Source organism: Hippoglossus hippoglossus, chromosome 10, assembly GCF_009819705.1.
Source record: "Hippoglossus hippoglossus isolate fHipHip1 chromosome 10, fHipHip1.pri, whole genome shotgun sequence".
Lineage (NCBI taxonomy): Eukaryota > Metazoa > Chordata > Actinopteri > Pleuronectiformes > Pleuronectidae > Hippoglossus > Hippoglossus hippoglossus.
In genome coordinates this window covers 12,672,536-12,699,929 of record NC_047160.1, presented here as the reverse complement: position 1 = coordinate 12,699,929, position 27,394 = coordinate 12,672,536, and the positions used below count along the sequence as shown (strand labels likewise).

At 40.6% G+C, this 27,394-nt stretch overlaps 2 protein-coding genes across 6 annotated transcripts; both read right to left on the bottom strand.

The window, feature by feature from the left end:
• Positions 1–731: 731 nt before the first annotated feature.
• Positions 732–5,240, bottom strand: LOC117769601 (Down syndrome cell adhesion molecule homolog). 4 transcript variants are annotated; one of them, XM_034598602.1, is made up of 14 exons: positions 5,033–5,240; positions 4,602–4,946; positions 4,179–4,307; positions 3,915–4,082; positions 3,762–3,832; positions 3,337–3,583; positions 3,178–3,264; positions 2,975–3,034; positions 2,534–2,662; positions 2,276–2,440; positions 1,445–1,551; positions 1,263–1,365; positions 1,165–1,195; positions 732–1,071 (listed from the first exon to the last, which is right to left on the bottom strand). In XM_034598602.1, exons 1-14 carry the CDS (start codon positions 5,094–5,096, stop codon positions 1,014–1,016), a joined length of 1,764 nt encoding a protein of 587 aa, XP_034454493.1. In that variant the 5' UTR covers positions 5,097–5,240; the 3' UTR covers positions 732–1,013. The 4 variants fall into 4 exon arrangements, 3 of the variants coding, with proteins under 3 accessions (XP_034454493.1, XP_034454494.1, XP_034454495.1); XM_034598603.1 differs by having other exon boundaries at positions 2,975–3,031; XM_034598604.1 differs by having other exon boundaries at positions 4,602–4,940.
• A 2,772-nt stretch (positions 5,241–8,012) lies between these two features.
• On the bottom strand, positions 8,013–10,633 carry LOC117769416 (hepatitis A virus cellular receptor 1 homolog). Of its 2 annotated transcripts, none has more exons than XM_034598292.1 (6): positions 10,475–10,633; positions 9,961–10,302; positions 9,792–9,860; positions 9,607–9,671; positions 9,039–9,132; positions 8,013–8,876 (listed from the first exon to the last, which is right to left on the bottom strand). In XM_034598292.1, the coding sequence occupies exons 1-6, from the start codon at positions 10,548–10,550 to the stop codon at positions 8,788–8,790; spliced, it is 735 nt and encodes a 244-aa protein (XP_034454183.1). In that variant the 5' UTR covers positions 10,551–10,633; the 3' UTR covers positions 8,013–8,787. The 2 variants fall into 2 exon arrangements, with proteins under 2 accessions (XP_034454183.1, XP_034454184.1); XM_034598293.1 differs by having other exon boundaries at positions 9,804–9,860.
• Between the last annotated feature and the right edge of the window lie 16,761 nt (positions 10,634–27,394).

Here is a 27,394-nt window from a genome sequence, read left to right as displayed (position 1 = left end):
TTAAATCAAACGCTTTAGCTATTCAGTCAGTTTAATCTCAACAATTATTGTAAGTAATAAACAAATTTAATCAGTTATGTGTGTGTATGTGTTTAAAATTGTTCATCATTTCAATAATAGCTGATTTAACTTATGTTAACATTGTCAGTAATCAGGGTTTTTGCAGTTTTCTACAAGTTTAATTTCAGACTTTTTAAGACCATACTGAATTAATTGAAAAAAAAATTAAGTTTTTTAGGTCACCGGGACCTTGACCTTTGACCACCGAAATCGAATCAGTTAATCAGTGAGTCCAGGTGAATTGTACCATATGCAATGAAATTTGTACCAAATTTGAATCCCTCAAGCTGCTCTTAAGATATCACGTGCAAGAAAAACATAATTTGTGAGGGCATCCTGACCTTAACCTTTGGTCTTTGGCTGTCAAAATGAAAACCCAGTTCAACTGAATATTTATACCAAATGTAAAAGAATTCCCTCAAGGCGTTCCAGAGATATCTCATTATCAAGTGCGACTCAAATAGCATTAAATTAATATTAATATAATGAAGACTTACCCAAATGTAGGCTATTTAAGATCTAGAACATAATCTTTAATGTATCTAAGAATTTTAAAAGGCCACGAATTGATGATTGAATTCTAGACTTTATTTGATATTTAATAATATCCTGCATAAACCTTGGTAATGGTTGAACTATGACACAAAACTCTACAAAGTACATGAAGATGGACAGTGTAAAAGTTTATTAGCATAAAAGAAAGTAGTAAAGATGAGGTACCATCCCATCACACATTGTTACATTAAAATAAAACCCCTTGTTGTGATTACAGCTTCTTTAGTACGTTTTCTACAAAGTATAGATGTTTTTTGGGGGCATTTGAATTAACAGACAGCTGAAGTCGGACCAAATCTTTCATCAACGACATAACAAAAAAAACTCCTTTTACAAAATTCATTATTTGTGAGTATTGTAACGACACAATAGGCTGAAGTGTAGAGTAACTGTGAGTTTTACAGCTCCTGCAGTGACTCAGATCCTCTGTAACGTAGTGCTCCATTGCTCACCCACCTACAGAGGAGGAGAAGGGCAGGCAGTCACAGTGAAGTGCATTGAGTGTCTAAATTCTCCATATAAATGTGTATAAATGGTTCAGTCACTCACAGGCTCAGGCTGCCTTCTTTCTGTGTTACCCCTGCGGACGGAAAGCATCACAATCAAACAGGGCAACTTGGTTTGGGTCTACGAGTTATCATACTCACTTCGAATTTGCCACGTGGTTACTATGGCAACAATCAACACCACCAGGACCACCGTCATCACGATGGCAGCGAGGTGACCATTGTGACTCCCGTTGACAATCACCTGGCAGATTCAGAGACAGTCAGAGTTTAGCTTCACTTCCAAACTTGGTGGTTGTGCAAATGCAGGGATTGAAGCTTACAGCAGCATCGGGGGATACGGTGCCAGAGGATACGGTGCCAGAGGATACGGTGCCAGAGGATACGGTGCCAGAGGATACGGTGGTAGCAGAATCATTCTTCTGATGACCTGTCACACACCCAGGAAAGAAGACAGCAGGAAGTTTTGAAACTGTTTCAGATAAATGATACCCAAAAAGAAAAGCAAAATCAATAAGTGTTTCCGGTCAAATGAGGAATTGTGAATGTTTAGCTCATTTATATTCTCGAACTCTCTTACTGAGTGTGAATAAGGGTCAAATACTTCTGATCCCCAAAAAATGTAACAACGTATTATTATCATATATATTTTTATTGAACGGCTACACAGCTCATTAGCTTCATTTTCTTAACTTAAAGTGACGGGCGGAACACACAACATGAAATCAGACATGTCAACATAGCAAGACCTCAAATTGGTCGGGTAAATGACAAGTCCAGACATAATAAATTCTAAAAAATGCTTTAAAAAAAGGGTAGAGTAAATTACGAAAGTACTTATAAACACAGGGTGTAACAAAGTACATTTCTTTTTGGGTACTTTTAACTTTTACTCCTCGACATATATCAGCAAAATCTACGGTTTCTACTCCACTATTTTTTTCTCATGCATTGATTTACATGTTCACATTTTTTTCACATTTTTTAAGTAAAGGTCCAGTGTATAAAATTTAGGTGAAAGGGATCTATTGGCAGAAATTTTATATAAAATAATGTTTGGAAGAGGAGAGTGAGGTGAAGGGTATTCAGCTGCAACATGCACCTACACCACTAGATGACACTGAACCTTTAAGTATTATGTTTGAGTTCAGCACCTGTTCTTCCAGTAGTGATGGAGAGGACGTTGCTGGGTTTACTGGTGCCCAGACTGTTCCTGGCAAACATGCGGATGTTGTAAGTTGAGGGATTTATCTCTATTATTGTGGCCTCTGTCTGGTTAGGGCTGAAGTCTACAACTGTCTTTGTGTAATCCCATGATGCTGTAGAGGGAGGGGGGAAAAAAGATTTTCACATAATATTAAAAATGCCGTGACAACAATTTAGTGAACTCTAATGAATTTATTTTCTCTTACCATTCAGTGCTTTATACTCCAAGTAATAACCCGTAATCGGGCTGTCACCTTCGAAGGCGGGAGTCCAGAAAAGGGAAATTGAATTGTCTGTGACCTCTTTTAACTCGACTACAGGGGGATCCGGGGGCACTAGAAGACACACGGCAAGACACGTTCACCAAAGACAAACATCGATTTTTCAATAGCTCAGTTTAATCTTGTGAATTTATACCTGATTCTTTACACTGTGATAATGTGATCATGATGTAATGTACAGACAAATCCCAGGGCCGTGAATAATGTGTCTAATTGGACGCTGACAGCTGCAATTCTATTTTGATGAAAAATCTCAAACGGAAAATATCTGATTAACATGAGAACAACCTTAAACAGCTTCTTGACGACAGAATTCACTGCATCAGAAGAGTTTGATTGGTTCACGAGAGGCTGAACACAAAGTACCTGAAGTGATGCTTGTGGTGCTTTGTTCCCAGTCTGTGGCATCAGTAACAGACTCCACTGCTGGGAACAGGGTGAAAAGGTCATATTCCAGTCATTGTTGATTGTTAATTATAAAAAAAAAACAATCTGTCACCAGAAAGAAAACCTTTTAAAGATGTTTAATGAGGAATATATTGTGTGCAGCTCAACAACACACGCAGTACCTGTAGTAAAACTTGAAGTGTCTTCTCTCTGCATCGTGGTGTCAGTAGAAGTGGGCGTCACAGTTACAACTTCTGAAGTTGTATGAACTAGAAACAGAATAAAAGCAGTTTCCAGTCTCAGAAGATAACTATGATTAATTCATATTTCCGTGACTTTACCTTCATCCAGAGTGGCGCAGAGTGGTGCAGTTGAGGCAGGTCCGATTCCTGCTTTGGTTTTGGCCTGAATAATGACGCCGTACTTGGTGGAAGGCTTCAGGTTGCTCAGGACGATGCTCTCCAGTTCCCGTGTGGCCGTCACACTCTTGTGCTGCCACCTCTTAAACTGCATGCCTACAGGGTCGAACTCTCTATAGCTGATGCTGTAACTCTGCAGCACCCCGTTTCTGAGATCAGCGCTCGGAGGCTTTTAGTCAAGAAGGAAAACACCTCTCACAATCGTTACATTTTTCACAGTATTTCTTTTTTTGTACATATTTTCTTATTACATATATATTCTTTTTACATATCACTTTGTACAAACTGCTATGCTGCTTTCATTTTCTTTTGAGAATGCTGCTAAAGTTTCTTAATTGTGACTCTACCTTCCACGTCACTTTGATACTGTGAGGGGTGAGGGCCTCCATCCGCATATCCAGGGGTGGACCCTCTGGTGCTGCAGGGAAAACACATTTGAAAGTGCCCATCTGTCAAAATTTAAAATGTAGTTAAAAATGATAAATACTGACTGACTCTACCTGCTTCTTTTGTTGTGATTGTCAGAACGTTGCTGGCCTCGCTCATGCCTATGCTGTTAATAACAAACATACGGATGTTGTAGGACTTGGCCGGACGCAAATCCACCAAAGTCACCTCGGTCAGTTCAGGATTCAAGACTTTAGTCCTCGCTTCAGTATTCCAGGATGCTGTGCAACAGGAGCACATAGATAAGATCCACATCCCGTACTCTAAAGTATAGAGATAATTAGCTACCTGATGTCCAAATGTTTCATTGCGCTTACTTTGTTTGTTTTTCAAATCAACCATGTAGGACGTGATGGGCCTGCCTCCATCAAACACAGGATTCCAGCGAATAGTAACCGACCTCTCCTTCACCTCCCTCGTCTGCACCATCAGGGGGTCAGGGCGTCCTAAAGAGGAAGAAAAACAGAAACTTCGCTGTATAGTGCTGACAAAATTAGATGAAAACAGAAAATCGCAAACAACTGTTCAATTGATGTATGGTTTAAATCATTTATGGGTCATCTCTTGTCAAATATGTGCTTGTTCCAGCTTCTTAAATGTGATAATTTCCAGGTGTCACCCTTGTCTCTGGGAAAAAGGAAATGTGAGGGACATTCTTCATGTTTCAATGAGCAAGGACACAGCAGGAGAACTTTGAATTTGGACACCATTAAGGACACATCTTTCCCTGAGGGTCTCACCTGCCACCACAGTCAGGGTCACCTGGTGTTTGTGATCATTGAACCAGCCCGGTATATTCACACGGCAGCCGTACGTCCCTGAGTCGCTCTCTTCCACCTGTCTGATGGTCAGCGACACATTGCCCTCGCCAAGATTACCCATGAGCAGGTAGCGCTCTGTCAGCCTGTGGACCACTGACGTCCCATCTGACCTGATCACCTCATTGGAACAGCCGCTGTTGGGGATGGCTCCGCGGCCCCAGCACACAGGAAGCTTGCCGTAGTACTTGGCATCGTAGTTGCACAACAAAGTTGCATCTGTTCCCACTGTGGTTATGATGCCCTCTGTGGCGACACAACCTGAAGACGCAGAACGTACCAATGGTAAACATATGAAATTAGAACTTCACTGTTCAATCATCTGTGAATGAAAATGCACATGGCTATCTTACCCAGCAGAAGACAAAGAAGAAGACTGCAGCACAGAGGAAGGTGTCTGATGCCCAATACAACCATTTTACAAGCCTCAATCGATGGGAGGATCAGTTCACCTGCTAAGTGACACTAAACCAAACCGCTGTGTTTTCAGCTTTGAAATCTTTCCACATCACATGAAGCCGTCCTTGATATGCTCACACAAACAACTTCTGCCGGCAGAAGACGAATGTCGAAATGAGCCGTTTCCTTTTCTGCGGTTTTAGTTCCTTAACCTAGAAGTAGCACACTTTTTCATTTTGATGATTAGACAGAGACAGATTTGAGGTTATTGACACACAGTCCTGATGTTAGTTCTCTGAACTTGTGATGGTTGGAGGGAGGTTGTGACATGAACAGAGAAAAAACTGGAGAATAATTAAATAGAAATTATTAATCAAATAATAACCTTTATCATGTGAGCTCAAGCACAAGATGGTTTTAGATATAGGTCACAGTGCAAACTTATATTAACACTGATGAAAATAGAAAGTCTGGTTTACTCAGGGGCCATGGACTCTTAGTTAGACTGCTGAGTAAACAGATGCAGCATGTTTAGTAACTACAGCACTTCCTCTCTGATCATCCCCCAGAAGCACATGTGGTGCAGTTAACGACAACTATATTTCAACAATAATCTTTTATAATGTTTCTTATACGTTTTCCTTCATTTAGTATTTGCAGAAAAAAACTGATTCAACACAATAACACCTGGCGAGTTGATCTCCTCGTCAAATATACAAATCTGAATATACTGTAATATTTCACACGTTTTAACATTTCAGATTATTTTCTCACGTCAATTATCACAGTTGATTTTTTTGTAAACACAGTCATAGTTTGATTCAGAGCATTTCCGTCACTGACTCAGAAAAAAGACGTCTGCACTCTTTTCTTTGATCTGGTGATATTGCAACACTAATTCATAAAACATTAAAGACTAAAAACAAGAGCAAAATCCGTTTTTGTTTCATTTTCTCTGTATGATAAAAATTTACAAGTAAACAGGAACTGGAAGTTAAAGGGATTTAATGTAATGTGATAACGTGAAGAAAAGAGGGTTCAACTAAAAGTTTTTTATTTAAATAATCTCTGCATAATATAATAATATACAGTTCAGATGAATCTTTTGACAAAAAGTGTTTATGTGATTTAAATAAACCAGAATGTTTTGCGATATGAAGAAAAGTCCACAGAAACAAACCGAATCACTCAACAAAACGTTCAATTACAACATGCTATAATATTCAAGTGTTTTAAAGTTTGAGTACTTCATGTAAAAATAAATTGAATTGATGTATTGTTATTAAACATTTGCATTGAACGTAAATTGTTCTCTGCAACATCATCCTTCAAGGTGACTTCCTGGTGTAGAAAAAAGAAGAGATGCCCACTCTCAGGGATTCTGTTGCTCAACAGACGCCCACTTTGAATGTGTTGAATTTATCTGAATGACACATGAGTCACAAACTGTAATCCGTTCCACACTTATAGAAAATAAAGACGAAGATTATGATTACGGTGGAGAAGAAAATAGCTCCAGTCCTGCTCCCGGGTGGGCTTTGAATTTTCCTGCTGTAAAAACTCAGCCTCATTGTGACAGACTGGGTCAATGATAACTGGCACACAGACTTAAATATACAGTATCTTTGATATGTGGAAAGAAAACTGAGCTATAATTAAGCCAGGTTGTTATATTTTCCTTAAGAGCAAACATGCAGAGGTTGTAGGTCAGTTCAGTCTTTACGCTGCATCCCAGGATGCAGTGCAACAGGAAACGGTAGATGGCGGAAATAAATACATCCTGCTCTTTCTTCCCGAAGAAACAGTTCTTACACATGATGAGACATATAGAAACCAACTATTTATCAAATTTGCTTTTAAGTTATGAAACATCTTGAACCCTCAGGTCCTCTGATCGGCTTTTTTATTTTACCCAAAGTTAAAACAAAGACCTACAGAGAGGCATGTTATTATTATTATTGTTATTATTATTATTGTTGCTGTTGTTGTTGTTGTTGTTGTTGTTATTATTATTACTATTATTATTATTATTATTATTATTATTATTATTATTATTATTTAATTACCTCTCTATTTATATTTATTTATATATGTATTTTTTAGACTGTTTTGCAGATCTATCCTTTCATTCTATTTATTTAATCATTCAATCATTACTTATTTGCTTTCTTGGAATTGATTTCAATACCTTACCTTTTATTTCTAATTTTAGTTATTCCTCTTTTAATATTTTAGACATTTTTTTTAAATGTTCACATCTCTTGTAACATTAAATGTTTTCATCTTCATCATTTCATCTCTTTGTACCTGCCTTTTGTGATTCCTCTTTTCAATTCTATGAGATTTACAACATTTTCTTCAGCTCCCATTAATATTGTCTTGCTCTGTGTATGGATGTGGTTGGGTGGGTTGTTTTTAGTGTTTTATTTGCTTTTATTCTGTAAAATAGTTTGTGTTACATTATTTGTATTAAAGGTGCTGTACTAACAAAGTCCTATATTTCCCATTTACTCAAAATACAAGGTAAATGTCACAGCTGGAATGACTTTCTATTCCTGTCTAAGTGATGAAGATATCAAGACAAATAACTAAGAGTTTTACCAAAAATCTTTTCATAATAATCAGGATATTTCCTACTGATGGAAATAGAATAATACAAGTCTGGTTTACTGGAGGGCCACAGGCTTTTTCTTGGACTGCTGTGGGCTTGCTGGATATTTTGTGAACCAGCAGAGAACTTCATCTCTTATTGTTCCTCAAAACCTGCAGTTATTCGTACAACTGCTGCAAAATAAATGATTTCAAAATTTTAATTATTTGTGTTTTCTGTATTTGCTGAGTAATGCACTCAATTTATCAACATTCATTGACCATCACAACCATTAAATGTAGTCAGGCACCAAGTCCAATGTGATTTATATAGAAAGGAGTCAGTTAGGTTTATTTGTTTGTTTATTTTAACAGATAAGAAGTGATGTTACAGAAGGCAGCGTATACAGCAACAAATATATGTTATAGTTTCTGACAAGTTACAGTGGATTTTCTCTCATCAGTCATGACATTATAAGATGTTTTATGATTTCTTGATTTCTTGGTTTAGTGGTTAAACTGAAGCCATGTCATCATAAATCTGATCAGATGTGCTGAAAGTTCTACTATGACATATGTCCAAAATGTCTTTCTTAACATCATCTTTATTGAAATTAGTTTGTCAGTACACAGTTATTAGCCTATTTAACATTAAACATAAATAAGTGGGGAGTTATATGCATTTCACCTTCACTCTGACTTCCCTCCTTCTCTATCAAACCTTTAACCAACAAACTAAGGTCACATTCATGAGTTTTCACTATAGAGTACTCTCCTCTAATAATTTGAGTCCAGCAGGTGGCGTCGTCTCCACAAACATTTACCATCCACAAGCTTTTCTGGGCTGTGAGATCAAATTTGCCATGAAACAAGAGTGAAGAGATTATTAAGTAACCTGAAGGATATTTTTGTATCTTCTGATGCATAATCAAACTTTTTACTTGAATCTGAGAACAATGGCTGCTTCACTGGAGGGAAATAGGAGATCCTCATTCTCTTGTAGTCAAAGGGTTCCTCTCTGAACCAGAGGGGATGGAAAGTGTCAGCGCATGACAAGCAGGCACTCCTTCAGCCTGAAGTTCCTTGTATAGGAAGTCCTTTCTTCATGTAGCGCTGACCCTCACGCACGCACTGGGACACATTCATAAGTGTTTTCCACAGCTAAGTTGTTAAGATGCTGAAGTCTCCGCTCCGGCTGAAACCTTCTCCCTTTTGGTGAGGTGAAACACAAACGTTATGTTATCGCCTCGGTCTAAAGAAAGAAGACACACTCTCTGTGACTTCTACTGCTCAAACTGTCGCCCACTTCCAATGTGTTAAATTAATCAGAACGGCATATGAGTCACAAACTGCAATCCTTTCCACACTTACGGAAAATAAAGAAGAGGATTATGATTATGGTGGAGAAGAAAATAGCTCCCGTCCTGGCAATGTTCCCCACTTCCAGGGAGGCCATGAAATTTCCCTGCAATGAAAATGATCACGAGGGACTGTGTCAAGTATAATTGTCAGACGGTCTATATGTATATGTGCCATTACTATACAGTACAATGAAAATATACTGTATGTTTAAAACTTCAATATGGCTTTGTTCTCCCATTTCCACCCTTAAATCCCCCTCACACTCACACTCACTCACACACACACACACACACACACACACACACACACACACACACACACACACACACAAGTTGAGGTTGAATTCTGACAGTTTTTAATACAAATCTAAAATAAAATGACAAAGCTATGAACATCTAATTTCAATAACATGTTTCTAATTATCATATAAATATTTGCAACACGATTCTTGAGACCAAATGTTCCTGAAGGAGGCCAGATGTGTTGAATCATTCCTCTGTCCCCTGTGCATAATTATCCTGCTGTGAAATCAGTTTTAAAATATAATACACTTCTTCATGTTGAAATAAAACAGTACCGCAGTTGTTCCAAATTCTTCCACCACTGGGTCACCAACTTCCACATTCTTAGATGCAGATATTTCTGTCAGGAAGTGAAACCATTTGTCACTACATTTATGTAAAGTTTATGCCTACAATTATCAATGCAGTGACCTTTAGATTGTATATATTTAACATTTTTAACATGTGTATTTATATACACCTGATTGTTTACCATCTATTCCAGCAATAGCAAGTGTCCAGTCCGTGGTAACAGGTTGTTCTGTAGGTGCTGGAAAAACAAAACAAAAAAACACACAATACTTTAAAAGCTCATCTGAAAAACACACATACTTCATGAACACTCTTTTAACAGTCTGCATGAGAATTACCTTCCTCCATGACCAGGTTTGTGTCGACTTTCTGGTCATTGAACCACCCGGGGATCTCGACCCTGCAGCCATAAACACCACCGTCGCTCCACTGAGCGTCCAGGATGGTCAGGGAAATGTCTCCGTCCGTCTCCCTGCCCAGCAGCTGGTACCTGGACGACTGTCTGAACTCCACAGCCCCGTCCTGGGACGAGAGGACAGTGTCGGAGCATTGGAACCGGGGCACCTGCTCTCGTCCCCAACAGAAACTCAGCACGCCGTAAGTTTGGGTGTCATACCTACAGGGCAGTGTGACATTGTGCCCAACGAGGCCAATGACATCACTCAAGGTTTCTGAGGACACTGTGGAGAACAGCAGTTTGTCAAAACTGGAGGATTCGATGAAGATTGGAAAGGCAATTGTGAAATGTGAAGCCCGCGATGGCACCCACACACACACGCCAGCACCCACACCCTCCACCCACAGGCACACTGCAAATACCAGAAAACAAAAAAGCAAAAAATATCGATTTACCTTGGGTCAGGATGGAGAGAAAAAAAGCACAAAGACCACGCATCGTGTGTGTGTGTACACTCTTGTATAACAGCATCCTGAAGTGAAGAAAAATGAATTTCTGCCCCCACACACTCTCCTCGAGGACGTACTGAAGTTTCAACTACACTTTTTTGGAAATGAGGAAGGAAATCGTTGTGAGTCTGGTGCACATTTTGTCTTGAGTCCTGTTAATGTGTGGTGAGTTCACTGGAAGAATGATGTGCTTTTATAAACCACACCCTAAGTTTAGTCATCGTCAATGTCTGTCAGGGTTTTGAACTTATCAATGTTTAGTTTCATCGGTTTCCAAAGTGTTTTCTGTTTATTAGTACATCCCTGTGTTTCATGTTTTCACACTCCGGGTTCTGTTTCCTGTTTTTTGTAGTCTGGGTTCTGGTGTCTCATATCTAGTTTGACTTCCTGTCTGTGATTGTCTGCACCAGTCCTCATGTGTTACACCTGTGTCGAATTGCCCCTGCCTTCCCTGTGTGTCTGTATTTAAGCCTCGGTTCTTCCCTTTGTCCTTGTCGGATCGTCGTCGTATGTCTCTTGTCGTATGTGTTCTCGTGTCTACCCGTCTACCCGTCCTAATCTCCTGTCCTGTCCTCCTGTCCGGATCTCCTGCCCTGCTCTCCCCGTATTTCTGTATCCCGTGTCTCCTGAGCCTCTGCACCTCTGCACCCCCCCCGTGTAAGCTTCCTGTATTTTCTCCCTTTGTGCTCCCAGTTTTGTTCGTTAAAGACTCTGTCCCTTGGATTAAAATTACACTTTAAGTTTAAACTCTGCGTCTGGGTCCAACTGCCACAGCAACTCTGACAATGTCAACATCAGCTGTTACTGTAAAGAAGATAAATGAAGATAATCTACTGTGTAGCATGAAAACACACTTCAGTCAGTATAGTCTAGAGGAAGATGTCACACACTTAAAGGGGAAATATCCTTCTCCAGTGAAACAACCAGCACTCAAAAAGACTATTTTTATAGATTTATATGTCTTGTCCTGAAAAAGAGCAAAATCACTTGTGTCGCTCTGAGCGTTTGAATTGTTTTAAGGACATTTTTGGATCAAAGTCTCTGTTTTCATCAGGTCCTCAACAGTAATAGCACTAAGTGAAGTAACAGTAATAAAACTGTTGTTGTAATTCAGCCGTGATGAGCTGTTCTGCAAACATTGCTCCCTCACTACTGACTGTGCAGAGGACACATTTTCACAGTCCTCCACATGCTTTTCTTAAAGCTCCTGTATTTCAGCCATAAGTGCAGCAGTTTTATCTCCTATCAACACTTATTTTCCCTCAAATTTCTCAAAACAAGACGCTCTGACATCGTCTTACCAAACCTGGTCCGTCTTGCACCCTCTCTCTACACTCTGCAATTTTCCTGGCGTTTAAAATAAGTGGGCCGTGTCGATTTGTTGCCCTTTTCTGAGAGTACCTTTCACAAAATCCTATTAGGTTTAAGAGACTGCTCTGAAGACTGTGGCTGCAGACGTTTTGTGTTGGTCTCACAATTTTCAGAGAAAAAACATTCAGTGTCCCTACACAGGGATAAATCTTTGCGTCTTTAGACTGTGACACTAAGAGGATTTAATCAGGAATATAAACAAACACTCATAAGACATCAAAATATGGTGTTATAAATGGAGCTTTCGCTGTTTGTTCATGCTTTTCATCATGGACAATATTTTAAGAACAGCCTTTCGTGTCAAATTACGACTTATACGTGATGCATCGACAAAACATGTCACACTCATATAAGCTGCTTTAGACATCCACTGAAGTCCCGACATTTTCCTGTAATTTTCCGGAGGGGATTTTTGGGAGATCGCAAATGTTCGCGTCAGTTGTTCCAGATATTTTATGCAGTTTTTCCTGCCAGTTCCCAACAGAAAAGTCTACAAAATGTTAGTTAGCTCATTTAAGAATACAGCAGGAAAATGGTACAGCAAGCGAGGGATTGTTGATGACGTAACACCCAATGGACGGGAAATCGAAAATAAAAGTGATTACAAATATCTCAGGATGATAAAGAGATGCCAAATGTAGGCGACGCAGAGGAAGATGTCAACCTGGAATGAGACTCAAGAGATTTTGGTGATATGTGCCGACGCCGGTGTTGATTTGCTGTAATCAAAAATGTATTATTTCTGCAGGGTCATGTCCCTGTATGTCATGACCTGCCTCCTGCACGCTCTACCCAGACGCCCAGCCCACTGAAATTAGACAAAATCTGGGGTTACAGATATGGGAGCTTGCGTAAAAGCAATGGTTAATGAAATGGTGGATTAGAATTTTAAGCTAGTAAATTGAGAAAGTACTGAACCGATTTGCCCCAAACTTAGTAGAGAGGTCGCTGGCACAGAGCAGGAATGAACCTATCAAATGCTCTGCTTAAAGATGATACCATTTTATTTAATAAAGATGCTGAAAGCCTCCTTCTGATGATTTGTCAGGAATTAATCTGAGTCTCTGTATGTAAAAATCGGATATATTGATGTTGCTGAAATCTTTGACCTTTTACAGACTACTCTCTCTTTCCTTTTATTTGGAAGAGATAGACAGACGTGTAGGATTTTTTGACCTTGCCATCCTTTGAATTTCTCAATTCTGAATTGTTTCAAGTCGCATTCATTCTCTTGTGAAATGGTAGGGAACGCACTTCAGCGCATGATTGTGGTGAGTGTGTTTGTGTGCCGCCAGCTCATGAGATTTATGTTTCGAGGTCATTGTTATATGACCATTGCTAATGGAAAGGAAGTGTGTGTGTGTGTGTGTGTGTGTGTGTGTGTGTGTGTGTGTGTGTGTGTGTGTGTGTGTGTGTGTGTGTGTGTGTGTGTGTGTGTGTGTGTGTGTGTTTGAGGGCTGCAGCCTTAAAGAAAATATTTTGCCAGTCTTTTTCAGCCCCCTGCTCACCTCACTCCACTTGTCGACACTGTCAGACATCGATGAGCTGCTGGTCCACAGATCATTGACCAATCACAATCATGTCCTATGTTTTGTTATTTCTCTTTCACTTCTAAGCTGCACTTCTCTTTTCTCAATATAGCGAAACTGAAACCTTTGGACGAGGTGTCTTATGAAATGCGTAGAGTAAATATTTACTTACAGAACAGGAAACGTGTGTATTTCAGGGTTTCCCAGTTGTTTAAAACAGGTAACAGATTGGATAGGGGCCATGTTTGGTTTCTCTTGGCAGCATTTATTACCTCCACCAAGTTATGTTAGTTAGGATAATGCAAAAACTACTGGAAAGTAAATGACCAGGGGGTGAATCACGTTTTTAATTTCTTTTTACTTTCTTTAACATTGTGAGATTGGGTGCTTTTCAACATATTCCTTGTTTTCTCAGAGAATAATTCATGGATATTGATTTTAAAAATGTTGAGGGACTGATATTTATGAGTGTATTATGTTGCAGATCTAAAATAAAAAATTTGATCTACAGAAATTTAAGTATGGTTTCATTGGGGGATATTTTCTTTTAAATATCATGAAAAGTTGAGTCTGCACTACAACAGGCGCCATAAGACCACTTCCCGTCTTGTTTTCTTGAGTTTCTGTTTGGGCTCAAATTGGATTCATTCCAGTGTCAATCTGCCTCACAGATAAAGGTTTAAAAATGGCATTCAGAGCAGAAAAAAATGGGTCTGGTCTTAGGCCAAAGTGCCGGCACTGACAAATCGTTGGCGGGGAGACTTTTGCTGATGTCTGATAAAAGCAGGAGCAAACCGAAAAGGAGAAGTGAGACCACAGAGGTCAGTCTGTGTCATTTTGAGATGTCGTAAAGAAGGAGGTTTGTCGTTGCTGCCTGATTATGTCCTGGAATCTGAGCTGAAGCACAGAGAGGGGGATGTTAAGTTTGTCTCCATGTAGACTAAGTGAAGAATGATGGCTGCATTAATACAGTACATACATCAACTTCAATCTTCGTCAATTTCAGGTTTCCTAAGGTGATCCATCACAACAGGGGGATGATAGAAAATATTGATTTGCAATATTGCTGACACCGGAGCATCTATTGCTTTAACTTTGAAGTAAACACGCTGAACCATCAAACAGCTCCTTGGTCCATCAGATGACCTCTACTCACTGAGTGTGTTTACCTGATGAGACCCATGTGCTGGGGGGAATATGCAACGACAGCTCTCTCGAAGATGCGTCGTCAATTCAATCCCACTAAAGTACATTTAACATGTGTTTCACATATCAAGGTAACTTTAGTGAAGAGGTTTCATGTAATTCTATGCATGTTTCTGTGTATATAAGGTCATGTTAGACAAACATAACTAATGCAAAAGATACATGGGTCAATGACGTATCAGGATTTTCAACAGGCCAATTTTAAAATACAAAAAAAAAGAATATCTATTATAATTATTCAAACATTGGGAATGTCGTGTACACATAAAATCATATAAAAATGTCAAATTATTTGATTTTAGTGTTTTTTCATCTAGATGAATTGGCCGTGGCCTTAAAAAATGTCATGTGGTGCGACCGTAATTTATCTTAAAATGAATTAATTTCCTTAATATGCTTACATTTTTTTTTACAATTTCTCAATAATATAAAGTCATTAGTAACAAAGTAGTTGCATTTCTTTAGAGTTTTTGTAAATAATGATCTCATATTTTTGTTCTATAATGTCACCGTCCCCTTATTAAATGTAGTTAACAGACTTATTTTTCCGGTAAAGTGCATAAAATTGATAAAAGTGTTTAAAAAATACCATTCATTTACGCATACTGTATCAGTGATTAATATTTCAGCCACAGAAATTTTATATTTTACTTTAAATTTAATACAGGTCTTGGTATTATTGGTCGCACCACATGATGAGTGGTCGCTCCAAATGATATGAAAACCTCCTATCGTTTAAAAAGATCAATAAACAATAAATTCCATACAAATACTTGACTTAAACTAGATTTTATTAAAATGTCATCGAATTTTCATGAACACAAACATTTCCTAAACATTTTTTTTAATAAAAATCTCATCAAGAACATTTAAGTGCAGCACACGTTGTTGTGAACAAACATTTCATTAAACTGGCTGCTCTTACATCTACATCAACCAGAACTGGTGGAATGTTCTCCATAGATGGCGGCGTAAGGTCTAACACAACGTTTGCCATAATTTTACTTTCTCTGTAAGCTCTGGATGCAGCCCTCCAGTTCTCTCTCTGATTCTTTTTCTCTCTCTCTGTCAACTCACTTGACTTGGCATATGGAATCTCTCCCTGCTGTTTATTTGTCTCGTAGCTGAAAAATCGTAATGTCATGCCATAAATCAATAAGTTATTTTGGACTAATGATAGATGAACATTTTAATGCAAATATGCATTTCGTCCAGTAATGAAAAACACATAAGAGCAATATGTACTTCATGTTGCTTTATTTGTAGTTTTCATTTTTAAAATGTTTTAACATACCTTTCTCTTCTCTGAGCAAGGTTCTCCGCTCTTGCCACAGGGTCAGAATTAACACGCTGCATATGGCGAGCGGTTTTTAGTTTGCTTGGAAGTGGCATCTGGTAAAATAAATTTAAACAGTTATAAATAAATAAACACATAAATAAATAATAAATTACTAATAAATTCATAATAACCAAGATAAAATTACATGTTACATTTTTGGGGTGGTAATTATTCATGATATTGTACAAAAATTAAACATAAACCGTTGTTTCTGAAATATTAGAAAAAAATACTCTAATTGCATAGAAATATTTTCCAAATATTACTAAAATAAAGTACTTTATGTATATAAATCATTAATTGAATAAAAAAAAGTCCCAAAACTCCCAATCTAGGACATAGATCTATCATGTAAAACACTCTGCAATGGTCGCAACACATTTGGTCGCACCACATGATGTTTTTCTAGTTCAGTCAAAAATTTACAGCCACAGAATTGGCCACCTGAAGAAAACAAACTAGGTCAGCACAAAAGGTCACTATGACATTTATAATCAAAATATATATTTTTTGAAATAACTTAGAATTCATAGTTTTTTTGAGGTCATACCACATGATATCCAAATGTGGCAACTACATACCAGCTGTGAAAACGGTTATTTTTTTCCAAATTTGAGAGAGAGTTACAAACCTGTTGCTGCTTCCATGGGTCCTTGGCAAAATGGTTTATGATGCAACTTCCTGTCTTTGAATGGATTTCAACATCAAAGTTCGAAATTGGTCCTTTCTTGATGGTCGCACCACATGATATTTCATAAAATGGACATCATCGGACAAAGTTTGTTTGTATACTATGATGGAAATATAAATGCAAATGCTTTGCAATTTTGTACAGGGTTACAAAAGACTTTAGAAATCATGCCAAATATGGCAGAAAATAAATTTGAATAGATTTTGAGTAATTTCAAAGAAGTTTTCACAACAGCAGTCATGGCCAGACGGTCGCACCACATGATATTTTGACACTTTAAAAAACAGAAACATTTAAATAACTAATGTCAACCAAATGTGCCAAAGGTCACCAGAATTGGTTTTGTGTTTTTTTGGGCCATGGTCATCATTTTCTCATCATCTTTGGTTTAGGGATGTTTGGGCCACATTTGGCTCACATCCATTTTGTCTGGGCCACAACAAGGCCAGAAGAGCAGCGTCATTGCCTGAAGTGGCCCACATCCATATGCTATCCAAGGAGCATCATGTTCCAGTGTAAAACATTTGTATTCATTAATTCAGCACTTCATGGCCTGATGAAGACCTTGTGGTTAAACAAATATTTTTGGTTTGACAGTTTTTTGTGGCTGCCACTGACCTCTGGTGACGGCTTGTTGACAACACTCTCAGTAAGATAAGGTTAAAAGAAACACATTGACTGACGATGAGCTGCCAGAGTAAATATCACCGGACTAACTTATATAGTTGTCTTCTGACATTGGGAGGGCTGAGGGAATTTATATCTCAGCCAGCTTGAAGTGGATCTGTACTTATGGGGTTGCAGCATGTAGCCTACAGAGACCAGCAAAGTCCACAGGTTGGAGGTCAGAATGCACGTATTAGTCAACAAAACATCAGACCACTGTTTGATTCACGTTTCAAACCAACAGCTTTTTAAGCATGATGACAGTCGTCCTGTAAACACTCATAAATATCAGTCCCCTAAACATTCCTTTTGTTTCTCATCAGGATCTTTACATTACTCTCTGATAAATCCACAAAAAACATTGCAAAACACCCCTATCTCACAATATTAAAGAGAGTGAGTCCTGGATCTGCACCGAAATTTAATGGGTTCTCCCTTAGGTCATGACCCACCCCTCGACAACATTTCATGGAAATCGGTTTCATAGTTTGTGTGTTATCCTGCTAAATATCAAACAGACAAGAACATACTCCTCCGTGAGGCCAACAACATACTTCATGTTTCATTCGGAGGACTTGTTGACCACATTTGACGTGTGCCTCCTCCAGAACACTATGTTCAACTGAGCTTAGAGAGAAGATGTTTTGCTCTACAAGTTTAAGCTGCTTTAGACCAGTAAACCATTTCTATCAAAGCCATATCTTCTGCATCAACCTTCTGTTTACCACAACTCACACCCTCTCTTATAGAGAATCAAACTATGTAACTTTGGTAACTACACAGAACAGTCTGAGGTGACGGATGAGTCAACGCAATGTTAAAGAGAGTGAAAAAAGCTATAAATCAAAGCCACAAAGATATCTACAGCCGGATTCTGTGATTTGCTTAAAGATAGTTTTTTTTATTTTTATTGATTCACTTTATCTACAAAATGTATTCAAAAAATAAAGCATGAAACCATGAAACAGACTCAGTCATATTTTTTTTTCCACTAACAAAAGATTTTTCTATTTCTATTGGGAGAATCAAGCGAGAATAAATACATGTAATATAGAGTTAATATTTTTTAACTGTTCTCTGTCCGTCTCTTTCCCTACATCCATATTTATTTCCTTTTTAAAAAAAAGGCACATGCTCTAATCAGCATGTGCTTGTCTGTGTTTGCACAATTCATGCATGATGGATTTATGGACGCCGCTCCCAGCGACTGTGGAGCCCCGGCCCTTTCACCACTTCTTACTTCCCACCCACGTCCCTTCTGGGAGTGTGTGTCTCCATGTCCCCCTCCTCTCCCCTATTTATATCCCACCAGGGAGACCGGAGCTCATCGGGAGTTTGGGAGCGGAAACTCCTCCGAGCACTCCTGGAAGAAGGCAATGAAAAGAGAAAGAGGGACAAAGATCAAGGCAAGTAGAGTAGAGAACCTCGATCTTAATGTGTGAAAAATTATTATAGTGTGAGTAATGAGAGGAAGTGAAAGAAAGAGGAAATGATGCAAGAGCGAGCTGCATGGATGGGGAAGTTGGCCAAGGACGGGATACAGAGATGTGGCCCAGAGAGAAATTCATCAATCCTGACTGATTTTGAATAAAACATTCACAATTCATCATGTCTTCTTTTAAATAACGTAGAGTCAATCAATCCCAGTGTTTGTGATCTTCTCGTCTTCCTCCCACTCCCAGCGTGTTGGATCTCTGCCCGTCATTGCCGCATGATTATGAGAGATACAGTTGTGTTCCCACAAAAGCATCTTTTCTGGCTGAATAACTTACCACTTGACGGTTGTTGGCGGTCATCTGCGCTGCGAACTTCACAGGAGGTTTGGTTCTAAAAAGGGGCATGAGAATAAGGTAGGATGCTGAGACTGTGCCTTGCCTGTGCGGAGCGAGGAAGAGGGGCAGTGCAGGATATGAGGACAGTCAGCCAACAGCAGTCTCATGAGTTCAGTCTTCTGCAGCACAATCGAAGGGGAAAAATGTGCAAACATAAACATGCCCTTAAAGGAAAGATGATTAGGGATGTACAGAGGAGCAGAAGCTCTCCTGACCCGAGGCTGATCCAGATCCAACTCTCTGCCTCCGCTGGGAAACAAAGTCCTCTTTTCATTTCTCACATGGCCCGGCCACCCCTGCTACTAACACAGGACAGGGAGATGCTGAGAAAACCTTGTGAGGACACGAGCAGGATGGGAAACATAACCCTGAGCACAGGTCCCCTAATGGAAGTCATCTAAAAATGCTTGCTTTTGAGTTTTTACAGGTTTGGTACAGCTGAGCCAACAGTGGCTTTTAATGTTTGGTTCCGTTTCTCTCATTAAACTCATTCAGAACAACTGGAAGCTCTCATCTTCGACGCAAACTGACATAGGCAATCTCAGGGGCAGAGAAGTGGAGGAAGTGCAGGTCCTCTTGTTGGCAGAATCCCTGCAGAGTGTTTTTTCCTGTCGGCGCATCCGAGCAGACGGAGCCTGACTCAGCCACAATGCTCTGCATCATCCCAAAGCCACGAGCCCTCAGCGCTAAACACAGCAAGAGTCAAGGTTCATGAGAACATTTGTGTTCTATTCACGTGCAAGCTGTCCACACACACACAAACATTAATGCTTCTATTTATGTTGTTGTTGTGCATAATGTGAATATTCTAAAAGTTCTTCAGGAAGGAAAACCTCACCATGAAACTTTAATCATCCCAGTCGGATACGCAGTGCACTCATAAAGCAAAAAAAAAAAAAATTCATCCCCCCTCCCCAGTGACTCATTGACTCAGTGACTCAGGGCATCCTACATGTCTGTCACACATTCACTTACTCTGCAAATTAATTGGAACCACTTCTGATAAATCTATCAATTAAAATGCACTGGGCAAATGCACAGTGATAATGAACCATGCAGTTGCTCCATGCATGCACAAAGAACTTAATATCAAGACCAACAGATGTTTGAGTGTAAAGGTTTGAATCCTCCTGCCGCGGCCGCAGGTTCGGCCCTTTGCTGCGCGCCTCTTTCCCCATTCTCTCTTCCAATCGCACACTTGCACTGTCCTCTCAATAACAAAAAAGAAGACTTAAACAGTATCTTGTGTTTGGTGAAGATGGCTGCAGTGTCATGGCGCGAAGAATCCAATCAGCTGTTCCAGAAACCCCAAAACGTTCAGCTGCTGCTGGGAAATGCCTCTAGCACTTGTACAGATGTTAAGAACACAGTGTCGGGGGTGTTTGCACATACTCAATCAGTGACGAGCTTCACTCTCAGCTAATCACAGACCACCAAAGATGTGATGGAGCTGGAATCCTGCAGCAGATGAACAGAAATGGTAAAAGCTGTTATTCTGTTTCTATAGGAATTCAACAGACAGGGGCAGTTCGTTCCAGTTGTTTTTTTGTTTAAAATAAAATAAAAATAAAAACGATTGGAAATATTAATATATGCAAGTAAGAAAAAGGTACAGCAAACAAGTTAACTTTAACAACAAATGTTGACGTCTGCATCTCTTCTTTCGCTTTTCCCCCAAGCTGTCCCCCCCCCCCCCACACACACACACACAGACACAAAGTTTGCTTACAATTCATCAAACCAAGTGGTTTTGTTACCTGTGGGTAACGTTAATTATGGGGTCACATTGGCGATGTCATTGGAGGAGAGATATGAAGAACGAGTGCAGCAAACAGATATACGATGGTTAGACTGTGTTCAGTCTAACCATCCTTTCTGTTGATCCTGGTGATCCTGCAGCTCCTGATTCAGGCTGTTACACAGAACTCATAGACAAACAGGAAGTTCATTGACAAGGTGTTTTGGCTTTAGTGCACATTTACAAAGAGAGAAGTGAAGACTGGACATCCAGAACAGGGTTTCACCAGTGACAGGAAGTGATGACGACATAGAAGATGAATTGTAATTAACAGAAGTGCTTTTTCTTTATTTGTGCCAAGCATTCTTTGGAAACTCTGCGTGTGTGTGTGTGTGTGTGTGTGTGTGTGTGTGTGTGTGTGTGTGTGTGTGTGTGTGTGTGTGTGTGTGTGTGTGTGTGTTTGTGCATATTAATTGAGAACAAGATATCTTTATTTTGCCTTCACTTCACTCTCATTTTATGCACAACTTTATTTACCTATATTTTGTTTGGTTCTTTAGAATTAAAAATAATTCCCGCCCTGTGGTTGTTTGCCTCCGCCAACCAGTGCAGTGTCAGTCCCTCCACGTGTTCCTGACATATTGCATTTCCTATAATATGACATCACTATGACCTTTGACCTTCCAGATTTAATCTTTGTGACAAATGGTCAGATTTTGAAAACAAATCCCTAAAGGCAGACTTTTGATATGATGTTCAAGAAACCACCAATTGGTTTTGTGAGGTCAGAGTGACGTTTTGACCTCTGACAACCAAGTTTTAATCAGTCCATTGGTGGAATGTTTCTTCCAAAATTGAAGAAATTCCTTCAAGGGGCTGTTGAAATATTGCCTTCAGAAGAGTGGAAGGACAGACGGGTAATCTAAAACCATAATGCCCTCCAATTACAAAATAAAAATATAGATTTAGAATTTTTTTATTTTTTATTGTTGGTTATGAAAAGTAAAATAACTTTTTACATATACAGTATAACTTGTATAAACTGATTGCCTACCCTCTCAAATATTGTGCTATAACAAAACCTCTTCTAGGCAAGTCACTTCTTTTGGGCCTGTTTCTATAGACTTGATTGTATTTCTCTTTTTTTATAGCCAGTCTCAGTTAAAGACGGAGAAGCGGCTGATTTATAACAACTCCTTTCAGGTCAGACATATGGAGAGAAAGCTGCTGCAAAAGCCGACCTGCAGTATAAATCAGCAGGGTAAACAAGTCCAACGCTGCTGCATGAGGCTGAAGAGACAGGACACAATTCACTTCCACAAGTTGTCAGAGGTTAAATCCCAGCTCGTCCTGGGAGGTGTTTGAACAGAAAGTGATGGGTTTGTGAGTTTTTCAGCATGAATCCATCTCACAGTGATTTAAAATGCCTCTAAAACATTGCTGCTGTTTAATGTCATGTCAATTCACACATCACAGCCAGTGTTCCTGTTGCGTTGGAGTCAGGGTCGAAGAAGGAATCTGTACTTTGACCAGTTAACCTGCAAAAGGCATTTCAGGAATTTTCATTCACATCACACACACACACACACACACACACACACTTCTTCTTCCTCAAGTTGTCTTGCCTACAGAGCACATCATCCATCTTCAGCCAATGATCCCTGTTTATTGGATTCATATGGGAAACCCAAACAAAGAAAGGAAGGAAATGCAGTGTCTGCATGGGTGGACACAATGGGGAGCTGGAGCAAGGGCATGGAGTCAGGGGGAAAAATAAAAAAACTCACCTGAGAGGGCAGATGTCACATTCCAGGACTTTTTGTCACGTTCAGTTAAGATGAAAAGACCATTATTTTGTTTCTGTAAAAGAAAACCTAAAGTACATCTGAGGTTTTGGTTACAACCTGGGTCTTATTTTCCAAAAGCATTTAACTCACCAATTCAGGTTGGAGGGAAAAGAAGCAGTCAGATCATCAAATATGGTTTCTTTTAAATCCAAAGTATACTGAAGTTACATAAGCCACTTATTTGCAAGCGAAAAAAGAAATGAACTCATCGAAAATGTCCATTAAAATGATTTATTGCTTTTTAAAAGACGGTGTGTGGCTGCAGAAAGTGTGGGGGGGCTGCAGTGGGTCAGTCGGAGAGAAGCTCAGGAAGTTCTAGTGTACAAAAGTACAGCAGGAGAAATAATTTCAACTTTAATAATTTTTTAATTTTAGATATCATTAATGTTATTTGACACTTATTCGATGTCTCGAAATCCATTTAATAGCTGGTGCGGAGAAATGTGTATTTCCACAATGGCAACATGGATAATAACATAGATTAGAAATTCTCAAAGTGCTAGAGATTAGAATATCTACATTTCTCTAATTGTGAAAACTCTATCTTCTTATTAAGATCATGTGATATGATGTGGCTAAATACTGACTGAGATTTCACTATTTTAGAGAATTCATTCTTTTCGTTGAAGTTATTTGGATAAAATGATGTTGTTTTTTCTGATAGACTATGCTGTAGTTATAGTGGGCCCCACATCTCAATAATTAAGTTATTTGTAATCATAACAAATCGGAATGTTACATATGAAAAAAGACATTTTTAGAAAATGACTTTAAATGGTAATGTTTTTGTTATTTACATAATAAATGAAATACAAGGGCTATTTTTTTTTTTTTTTTTTGCAAAAACCTCCCTCCATCTCTGTGCAAGACTTAATAGTCCTAATAATACATTTAGTGAGACAAAGTGATTTAAAACTTGTCCTTCGGCCAAGAGTGGAGGCTGCTTTATGAACCATCTGTGTGGTGGGTCTCTCCCTCTCTCTCTCTCTCTCTCTCTCTCTCTCTCTCTCTCTCTCTCTCTCTCTCTCTCTCTCTCTCTCTCGTGGTCAATCAGGCCGGACCCAGACATGAATGACCAATCAGTGAAATTACTCCCAGGCCATGCAATCGCCCTCTCATCTCCGCTGCTTTGTGCTGCAACCTGTAGACGGGGGCAGAAACATGGAGGCACTTCTTTATAATCCCACTGCGGTCTCCTTGGAGACGCTGTAGCTGCAACTGTGCAGCTCACTTGGCCGGGGGTCTGATGGGGCGGCCTGAGTTTCTCACAGACGCTGGTGGCATTTCAATTAGGGCAAAGAAAAATACTTCAACTTTAGACACACTGGAAACTTTCAAGAAAAAAAAAAGAGCTGAAGTTCATGTTAATGGCAGGGAAGTGAAGTGCTTTTTTTCTAACTGACACAAATGAATTTAATGGTTTTATTTCAAAATAGGATCTAAACCGCAGAAAATATCCCTCCACATTAGAATTTAAATGATGAATCCCTGTCGTGTGAAGCATCCAGGTTTACTCCACACTCGCTCTTTATGGCTTCAGATATTAAAAAGTCATCAGAAGAAAAGAGATTTGGACAGATTGCCGGCTGTTACCTCGACAACGGTTTAATTTCTCTCGGTGGAGATACACAAATCTTGTGCTCACAGTTTCTTACATCTGTCAAAACTGCACTTTGCTATGTTTTTTTCCACCTCGTTCCTCATAATAAACACTGCTGCCAATAAGAGCAAAAAGAAGGAGTGGCTGTGAATGAATTGGACGGATGATATTGTACGAGCTTCCATTGTACGGGCTGTTTATTCTGGCTGAGGTCTGAGGATTTCAAAAGAGCAGTGTTTGTGCTGTGAGGCTGCAGTAAGTCTTGTCTCGGACTCTTTCAGCAACAGGGACCTTAAACGTGGGCCTTATTGTTACATGCTGAGTCTCTGCTGCTCTGGAGGAGAAGACCATGAAATGTTCCAAAGAATAAAGGATTGTTCAAAATAGCCCTTTTTTCACAGCCATTGAATTTTTGACAGATTTGTTACCAGAAGGCTTGATAAGGCGAGAAAAACAGTTGATGATTTTTTTTCTCTCTCCTGTTATTGTGGTGAATAAATGATATAACGCGAAACAATAGGTCAGTCAATAAATCCTGAAGGGAAATGGGCTGTTTGGAGAGAATGAAAGCAGCATATATTTACTGTGGAAATGCAAAAAAAAGGAAAAGTAATAGAAGAAACTTGTCTATGTTTGTGTTTCAGTTACATATGACATTACATAAGCCATTACCTGCGGGTAAAATCCTATCGAGTTCAGCTCTTATCATCATAAACTCTCTTTACATCTTTGTCTGTGTATTCTACGTGTGTGTCACCACTTTTTCACTGGGAGATATTAGTTTTCTTTTTGTTTTTTAACCCTTGTGTTGTCCCTGCTTCCCCCGGCTGTTGGCCCCCTCACATAGCCCACCCCATATTAGGACGCACACGTAGCACAATAGACAAGTGAGCAGCCCTTGCAGATGTATTTGTTACACCCGCGGCACATGATGTGAGTTTTACAGTCCTTTTTCCTGGGGCATATCTGACACCTCTTCCTCTTACTCTTACCTGGGGCTGCTGCTAGGGCTATGGAGGAGGCCGGACACTCGGGTCGAGCATCGTAGTCAACAGCTCTCTGTGCGGCGGCGGCGGCGGCGGCGGGTTTTACAGCCTTCACAACCGCGGCGGACGCGTCCGTGCGGGGGATGCGCTCCCTTCGTGCGATGAACGGAGTCACGAGAGCCTTTCCCAGCTGCTCTAGGAACACCCTCCGCTTGTTCCGCTTGCCCGGCATCCAGTCTGGGTTGATCTCTCTCCATATCACGAAGGCGTTGTAGGAAGAGATGTCGAGAATGTTGTGAAAGACGACCAGGGGCCAGCGCGCGGTCATCCTCCTGCAGCTGTATGTTCCGATCACCTTGTCTAGGTTGTCCACGCCACCTTTGTTGCGGTTGTAGTCCAGGACGATGACCAGTTTCCCGTCCTCGCTGTCGCTGATGTCGGCCTCAGGGTGCCGTGTGCTCAGGAGCACCACATTCCTGTTTTTCTTTGGGATGTAGGACACAAGAGTGGCGTGGAGTGGGCGTGAATGCGAACTTGGATGAGAACACCTCTCTTCCCTTGACCGCGAGCAGCCCGGTCGGGAGCTCGGGCTTGTTCTTCCGAACAGTGCCGACCACGGTGAGCTTCCTCTCCAGGAGCTGCCGCGCGAGTTCGTAGGAGGTGAAGTAATTGTCGCACGTGACGTTACGACCGTGTAGTCCCTCCGTTACATCGAGCACTACCCGCAACCCCTGGTTCCGTTCTGGGCGTCCGCCGCTCGGCTTTCCGGTGTACACTTGCATCTTCCAAGCGTAGCTTGATTTCGCATCGCAGGCCACCCACGACTTGATCCCGTATTTCGCCGGCTTGCTGGGCATGTACTGACGGAACGGACACCGGCCTAGGGAGAAAAACAGGAGGAGAAGAGATGAGAGGAGATGAGATGAGGACGAGGACTAGCAGCCGCTATCTACATATATATAACATAATAATAATATAAAAAAAAAAGACTAACCTCTGAACGGAACCAGTTGCTCGTCCACGGTCACTTCGGGCCCGGGTTGTAGAGGTGCGGTAGCCGCGAGACCCACGCGTCCCAGACCTCTAGCACGGCCGCCAATTTGTCCGTTGCTCGTCTCTTGCGTCTCGTCTCGCGGCCGTCGAAGCGCAGCAGTCTGGAGTACGTGTGGAAGAGTTTTAGGGGCATCGTGGCACGAAATATCGCCCGGCCGCTCTCGGCGTCCCACAGGCTGGCGGCGGCCTCGCCCCGGGACCTGTACATGCCCGCTAAGATCAGCAGCCCTACGTAGGCGCGCAGGTCGGTCTCGTCCATCCCTTTCCATTCGTCACCGTATTTTCGACGACCCTCCCGATTCGTCATCTCCAGGATGATGTTCTCTACCGTCGGTGTGATGAACAGGTGGAACGTCGAGGCTAGGTCACCGGTGCGGGACGTCGCGTGGATCGTGGGGCCCCGGAGGACCCCGCTTTGAGCCGCAGCAGAGGAGGAGGAAGAGGAGGAGGAGGAGGAGCAGTGGCCCTCCTCTCAGCCGTACGCCCTCGAGGACCATGTTATTTCCCCGTTTCTTGAGGGGAAGGTCTCTCTTTCCACGAGTCCGGTGGTGGTGGAGTCGCCGTGGTCTTGTCCTCCTTCTTCTTCTTCTTCCAAGGATGACGAATCTGCAGAAGCATCACCCACTGGGTCGTAGTCTTCGTCACCGTCATCGTCTTCGTAGTCACCGTCGTCGTCTTCGTCTTCTTCGCTATCGCCGTTGTCTCCGTCTCTGTCTCCGTCTCCGTCCTCTCTGTCTTCTTCTCGGTCTGCTTTTCTGTCTGCTTCTCGGTCTGCTTCTCCATCTCCTTGTCCGACCGCTTCTCGGTCTGGCTCTTTCACGTCCTCTTCGGGTTCAGAGGATGGTTGCTGGGAGAATAGCTGTTGGAGAACCTGTTCTCTGGTGAAACGCTCCTGACGCGACATCGTGCCATGGTCCGTGAGAGAGTGGCACACTGAGACTTATATGTGGGTCTAATGTACCCCCCCTTGATTTCAATTGGAACCAGGTGTGGGTCTAAATGACCCCA